This window comes from Cornus florida, unplaced genomic scaffold, assembly GCF_030987335.1.
Source record: "Cornus florida cultivar Cherokee Brave unplaced genomic scaffold, ASM3098733v1 CherokeeBrave_3.0.0_Hap2_Chr02, whole genome shotgun sequence".
Classification (NCBI taxonomy): Eukaryota; Viridiplantae; Streptophyta; class Magnoliopsida; order Cornales; family Cornaceae; genus Cornus; species Cornus florida.
Window position 1 is genome coordinate 111,194,097 of NW_026775572.1, and position 7,959 is coordinate 111,202,055.

At 37.2% G+C, this 7,959-nt stretch overlaps 1 protein-coding gene across 1 annotated transcript; it reads right to left on the reverse strand.

The window, feature by feature from the left end:
* Window positions 1–2,648: 2,648 nt before the first annotated feature.
* Window positions 2,649–3,650, reverse strand: LOC132296609 (phytosulfokine receptor 1-like). Its single transcript, XM_059794795.1, has one exon. The coding sequence runs from the start codon at window positions 3,648–3,650 to the stop codon at window positions 2,649–2,651; it is 1,002 nt and encodes a 333-aa protein (XP_059650778.1).
* Window positions 3,651–7,959: the final 4,309 nt, after the last annotated feature.

The following is a 7,959-nucleotide window of genomic DNA, read 5'->3' on the forward strand; positions in this document are numbered from 1 at the left end:
AATTCACAATTTCTTAGGTTCTATGTGAATTTTCCTTCTTATAACCATGTTTTATTTCAATTATTTTGACTATGTGATTGTGGTTGAATATATGTAAAGTGGTGGATGTATGCTATGTGATAAATGAGTTTGTAAATTTAGTTACATCCTTGTAGTGAAGAAGTATGCTTAGAAATGACAAGTTGTTTACTTTATGTATTTCAATTGCCATGAAAATTTGATGTCATAATTGTAGAAATAAATATTTAAAATATTCTTTTATAAGTTGTAATTATGATATGGGTAAAATGTATGGAATATAGTTGTTGAATTTGGAATTTGGAATCATGAAGTATTTATGCATCCATTGGGAAAGAAAAAGGGAAAAAATATATATTTTTAAAACCAATGAAATTGTTTTGGGGAAAAGTTTTTGAAAAGTGTTTGTGAAAACCCGGACGCCTAGGAGGCGCCTAATAGTCCGTGGTGTTAGTGTGGTCTAGAGAGGGGACTAGGGAGAGACCCTAGTATGGTTGAGCTAACCAGGCCTGATGCGACGCCTTGGAGGTGCCTTGTGGTCGTGGATAGTTAGCCAATCCCCTTTCGTGACGCCTTGGAGGTGTCTTGGGTCAGATTACACTAACGGTTTGGAAGTTGAAACGGTATAGTTTTGGAAACGGGGAATGACATTGCATGGCATGACACATCATTGGCATACGTGGTGCATTTGGTAAATAGTTGAGATATGTATGTTTGTTGATGATACAGTGGTTTTACTTGACTCCCGAGATATGATCCCGTTCTCTTGCTTTCTATTCTTTATGTGGATTCACGGGGTCATAAGAGGTGTGTTTAACTCACCCCATCATTTTAACATTTTTCTGGTCACAGGAAGTAAGTGGGAGACGACGTTCCTCCACAGGTTTTGATGGGTTAGTGAACTGTTTGACATATTCTGTAGTTATGATCTCATTTAATATTATTAATATTTATTATTATTAATATTTATAAACCCTGGGATGACATGTATATTATGTATTGATATAGGAATGGACAGTAACGTTTTTAGTTGATCTCGGATTCGGGTAAAGATCTAGTTAGCGATTTGGACCCTCGGGTTCGGGTCGTTACATTTATTGCCATTGCTTCTTCTTCTTTGCAGCTATTTTTTTTTTTTTTTTTTTTTTTTTTTTTTTTTTTTTCAGTGTGTAATTACAATTGTATTAGCATAATTTTATCTTTATTATGGAAAACAGAGCAAATTCATGAATTTTGGTTGTTAAGTCAGAATTTCAAAAGAAAAAATAATAATAATAATAATTGGTGGTCCGAGAAGTCTGCTGAATACAAGTGGTGGTTACCTCCATTTGCTTTATTATGGTTGGGAACTAAACATAAAGCAGAATGGTGGTGAAGACAATTAGAGCCAAGAAAGTCAATTATTGAGGTTTTAGGGTCTAAGTTACGTCCACAATTTAACTTTATGACTAGAATTTCCCTAGTAAAAATTTAAAGGAGCTGCTAAGAGGAAATGAAATATGAAATGTTTCTTGAAGACTATAATTTCTAGCAGCCTTGTTAACCTTTGGATGATAAGAAAATTTTGCTTTTATAGCATCTGAAGAAACACATACCAATTATGAAAAAAAACAGAGCATAAAATACCCAAGATTTTATTTATTCAGCAACAAACTTGATATTAAAGTAAGAAGAATACCAGCAAATCTGTCTTATGACTATTCACGGGTGAAATTAGGCTTGGATGCGAATGTGCTTTCTCATCACTTGAAACAAGAACACAAGTGTTCCTTACCTCCGCTGCTTAATAGTTCTGCGTCTGCCATTTCTTGTCTTTTGCTTGGGAAGTATCCAACCAGATCGACATAAAGCAGATGGCGACTGTGATGACAAAGCCTGCAACAATTCCAAATCCAAATGGCAGTCCTATAATAGAATCTTTTGATTCTTCTGGTGCTTTAGATGCAACTTTTTGAGGACCTTTTGGGGTCTCAGCGGAACAAGAAGAAGAGAATGATCTACACAGACTCAAAACTTGAATCTGGAAATGTATGAAATTGACCTCCAGAAGGGACTATTCCAGTGAGCTGATTGTGAGCAATGCTGAATTTTGAAAGAAAGCTGAGAATCACTAGTGAAGATGGTATGCTTCCTAAGAGATTGTTATAGGATAAATCCAAAGTCTCCAAGTTTTTCATCTCTGATAAAGTAGCTGGAATATGTCCTGATAGACTGTTGTTTTTCAGATCCAACACATGGACTACTTTCAAATTTCCAAACTCAGGCAAGATTGGTCCAGCTAACATGTTGTCGCTCAGGACCAAAGACGGTGGGAAGCTCCGAATTTGATTGTACTGCAGCCTATCTAGAGTTCGGTTCTTTTTGAGGAAAAGTTTTGAGTTCTTCTGAAGGATCTTCTGCTGAGAAATTCCAGTTGATGAGGCCTTGTAGCTAAGTCAAGCTTCTTGGGATGTCTCCGGAAAGTGTGTTCGACAAATCCAAGTAAAAAAGAAATTTCAACTCTCCGAACCAAGGTGAAATTGTTCCACTCAAACGGTTCCATGACAGATCCAAGAGCTGCAGCTTGTTGCAGCCACTCAACCAGGTTGGAACCGATCCAGTGAGCTGACAATTTGCGATTATAAGAGCCCTCAAGTTGTTGAATTGTGGGCATGGAAGTTAGAGGTAAGAACTAAAGTGGTCAAGTTTCTGCAATGTTGTAGAATCGCTAGAGCTGCTGATAAATTGTGAAGGCCAGTTTTAGAAAGTGACAAGCCAGTGAGGGACTCGAACTTCTTGAAGCTGTCAGGTAACTGGCTGCCAAGATTATTTTGGGCAAGATTCAAACTACTCAACTGTTGACAAGAATGGAGATTATCAGGAATAGGTCCATCAAATTGATTAGAGCCCATATCAAGGAAGGTTAAACAAACCATAGCTGAGCAGTTGATAACAATTGGCCCAGTGAGAGAATTATTGTTAAGATTAAGTGATGAAATGCTGGGAGAATGGGTTAACGAGGGTGGTAGATGACCGATAAATCCATTGGACATGGCAGAGAATTGTTTCAGATTTACAAGGTTCTGGAAAGCATTTGGGATAGTTCCTGAAAACCCATTGGAAGAGATATCCAATTTAAAAAGATTTGAGAGGTTTCCAAAACCAGAACTCAAACTTCCAGAAAGCTTGTTATCCTGAAGATGTATTAAACTCAACTTTGGTAGACGCATGAGATCTTCTGGCAAGCTTCCTATAAGAAATTTTGAACTTAAAGACAGATGCTCTAAGTGACTACAATTCCCCAAATTCACTGGAATTTCTCCATAGTAATAGTTCAAGGAGAGATCAAGAACTTGCAGTCCTTTTGCTGCTTTACAAATATCCTCATTGATTGTACCAACTAATGAATTTTTCGATATATCTAGGAATCTAAGTGAAGGCAGATTAATATTCCTTGGTAAGAATCCAGAGAACCCATTAGAGCTTAAGTCAAGAATCTCTAAGTTCTGTAGTTGGAACAGTTCTACCGGAAGAGAATCGCTAAAGAAGTTCTCAGAAAGATTGAGATTTCTCAAATGTATTAAACCTGCCAAGGCTTTGGAAAGCCTACCTTTCAATCTCTTACTTCCAAGTTCTATGCTAACTATCCTCATCGAAGCATTAGAATCCTTCACAGGCAAGTCAAAAGACTCACAAACGACACCTTCCCAAGTGCAACAGTCGGAAGAGTTGCTGCCCCAACCATCAATCTGTGATTCCAAGCCGTCCAAGAAACCTTGCAACGCTCTTAAGTCATCAGAATTGCAGGTTTGATTGAGAGAACTATTAAATTGTGCAAGAAAGCATAAGCCCAGTCTCTAGTGTTCATTTCTGATCAACTCAAAGGGAAGCTAATGGCATGAGATCAAGGTTACGAGAATTAAATTCTGTTAACCTAAATTTCATTCTGTTCATTGAGAAATTCCTGGACCATCTGCCACTGGAATTGCAAATTTACCACTAGTGAGTGGAATAATGCAATTATTAGAAGCCCATTTAGCATGACTTTTCTGTCATTAAAGAAGCCAATGACATGAGAAAGGGTTATATCACACCAACCAATATGTGCATTAACTTAATGTAAAATTTGTCTTTAATTATTAGTCAAAGCTACTCTAATTTTCTGTAGGAATAGTCTTATACCCATGATAACTTTATGTAAAATTTGTCTTTATTATTATTCTTTTTGGCAATCCATTTGTTTGATTATATATATTTCTCATGTTTGTCGTGGATATCAATTATCAAATCAATTGAACTTAAGCTAGTGTCAGATTTATGAACTTATGTTTATTTTGCAATAGATTAAGCAGGTCTAATTTTTTCATTTACTTTATTTTTTGAAGGCCTAATTTCACGAAATCTTCTTATCTATCAATTTTGGTCATATAACCTCCTCAACTATCAAATACCACTCTCAACGAATACAATGTGTCATATAAGGCCAAATGTTAACGGAGCCGTTAGTTGGATAATGAAATGACAAAAATGTCCTGCTTCAACTTATTAAAATTAATAGAAAATGATGTATAAATATAAAATTATCATTTTATCCATTTAGCAAAATGGCATAGTATTACGTTTAAACTACTGAAACCCCCAAGTTCATTGGCTTTGAGTTATTGCTTGCTTGCTTGTATTTTTTTAATGGTTGGTATGGACATGATTTGACACTTGAATTATTTATCACAATGATACACTAAAATTTGTCTCTTACCTCTAAATTTAGACGTCGTTCCTCCATTTTGGCTGTTAGAGACAAACAGGCTACGGCCAACAACCACATCATCCTTGCTTTAGCCTTCTACGTATATAGATAATAAAACCAGAGTAATGTGACTTGATGCAAATGAAAAACAGAAGAAACTGAAACAGGAATAAAAATGACATTTTTAGAGTTTGATCCTTGTTGGAAATCTTTTCTATAAGTTGACTCAACGATTATAACAGATTTATTGGGTCTTCAATATAGACTAATTTTTAGGGATTTTATTTTTATTCTGATTTGATTTGATTTGATTTGATTTTATTCTCTTTATTTTGATTTAATTTTATTCTCTTTTCCATATTTGTAATTTTTCGCTTGTATAGTCAGGCTCTCAAATTCAGTACGCCAATTTTACCAAATTACTTTTTCGTATCAGAGCCTTAAACCTACGCCTCCCCCATCTCTCTCTCTTTCACCGCCTCTTTTAATATCTCTCTCTATCTTGTTACAGCCCCTTCCCAATTTTTTTTTTTTCACAGACCTTCTCTCTTTTTCAGGTCGCTGTTGCGACAGTCCTAGGGGGAGTCAATCTCCTCTAGGTTCGACCCCTGTAGGGGTATTCCCTTAGTCTTTTTCATGCACTAAGGGTCAGAAGACGTGTTTGTAATTTTTTGGGGCTGCCGGGATATTCGGCAGCATTTTCAGATCAGACCGCCGTGTCTCCGGTTTCTTGGTTTGATCAAAATCAGGTCTATTCCTCCTTTATTTGAAATTATTGGTAATCTATTGAATTGATTAATTTAATATTATGGCTGAATCAAGTAATAATAAAGAAACTCTCTTTTCGGCGCAACACACACCGGCTCAACGAATTACTAGTGTGCTGTTGAATGGCCGTAATTTTGCATCCTGGGCTCGTTCCCTTCGCCTCAATGTTGGTGGAAAAGGCAAATCAGGGTGGATTTTGGGTACTGAAAATAGGCCAGATATTAAAGATCCTAAATATGCTCAGTGGGATATGGACAATTGCACCATTTTAGGATGGATGTTTAATTCTATGGAGGAACGCATTTATAATATATTCATGTTTTATGACTCTGTTAATGACTTGTGGACTGCTTTGAATCAAATGTATGCTCATTCTAGGAATGATGCTCGTATTTTTGAATTATATCAAGATATTGCTAAGGCCTCGCAGGAAGGCCTGAATTTGTCTGTAACTGATTATTTTAGGTATTTGAGATCTCATTGGGAGGAACTAGCTCAACATGAGCCTCTCAGTGAATTTCCTTCTGAGGCAGTCTCTCTTCTTGTCAAACGTCTTGATCGTCAGCATACCTATCAGTTTTTTATGGGATTACGCTCAGAATTTGAACCACTAAAGTCTCAGATCTTGAATGCATCACCAATGCCATCGCTGTTGGAAGCCTTTGCTACTGTTGATGGTGAAGCACGCAGGCACCATTTAATTCAGCCCTCAATTGTTTCTGTACCGTGTCTGAGCCTGCTGGGGATAGTATGGCTTTTGCAGCCAACTTTGAATCATAAGCTTCTAGAGGTCAGATTATTTGTCACCATTGTGGAGGGGTTGAACATGTTAAGGCTCGTTGCTTCAAACTTCATCCTGAACTGAAGCAAAAATTTTCTAGGAATCGTTTATCTGGAACTGGTTCTTCTCGTACTGCGGCTGTTGCAGAAACTCCTGTTACTATAGGTGGATCTACTGTATTTCCTGGACTGAGCCAGCTTCAGTCTCAGATTGGGCATATCCAAGACCAGCTTGGCTCCCTTGCTTCTAGAGTTAGTGTTCCTTCAACTGCTCCCACTGCAACTATTGCTACAGGTACTCCTACTGCATTTCATGTTAAGGCCAAGCAACCCACTTGGGTTCTGGATTCAGGGGCCAATGATCACATGACTGGTGAGTTATCAGTTTTTTCTTCTAATGTCATACTTGTTACCCAATCCGTGTATCTTGCGGATGGCTTTATATCTTACATTCACAGTAAGGGTGATGTTTGTCTGTCTCCTGATATTATTCTTTCATCTGTCCTTCATGTACCTAAATTTTCCTTTAACCTTTTATCTATTAGCCGGCTTGCAAAAAATCTCCAATGTGCAGTTATATTCTTACCAAATCACTGTTTGTTGCAGGACCTTTGTTCGAAGAGGATTTTTGGCAGGGGTTATCAGCGTGATGGGCTTTACTACTTTGGGGAACCACCAGGAACGAGTCTTCAAGCTTCTGTCCTACCTACTTCTAGTGTTTATGATGTTTCTTTTCGCACTTTTAGTCTGTGGCATGCACGTTTGGGGCATGTAAACTTTCAATATCTATGTTTATTGTTTCCTTCGTTAAATAAAGCATGCAAGGACCATAAGTTTCAATGTGAAGTTTGTGAGCTTTCTAAACATACTAGAACTAGCTATATTTCTCATATGAGTCGTGCTCCTAGTATGTTTGATCTTATTCATTCTGATGTCTGGGGCCCTTCCCCAGTTACTGTTTTCTCTGGACATCGATATTATGTGACATTTATTGATGATTATTCTCGTTGTACTTGGGTTTATTTATTGAAAAAGAAATCTGATGTGTTTCTTTTATTTACCTAGTTTCTTCAAATGATCAAAACCCAGTATAACATTGTTGTCCGTAATATTCGTTCTGATAATGGACGAGAATATGTTTCAAATGAGTTCCGGTCTGAACTTAATAAAAAAGGGATTTTACATCAACTCACTTGCCCCTATATTCCTGAGCAAAATGGCGTGGCTGAACGCAAAAACCGTCATCTTATGTCTGTGGTCCGATGTCTTCTGAGTGGTATGCATGTGCCTAAATTCTATTGGCATATGGCTGTTCTTACAGCTGCTTTTTTGATTAATTGTACTCCCAGTCGAGTTTTGGGTGGTAAGGCACCACTTCAGATTCTCCAGCCTGATTATACATTATTTCACCTTCTGCCTCGTGTTTTTGGCTGTACTTGTTTTGTTTATAACCGTAGTCCTTCTCGTCATAAACTTGATGATAAATCTATTAGGTGTATTTTCTTGGGGTATTCTGCTATGTCAAAGGGCTATCGTTGTTATGATCCTGTGACCAAACATATGTATCATTCTCTTGATGTGACATTTCATGAAACTGTTCCTTTTTATAGTACTAATTCTGTGGTACAGGATTCTCTCTTTTGTGGTCTGGAGAAGGAGATTTCTCC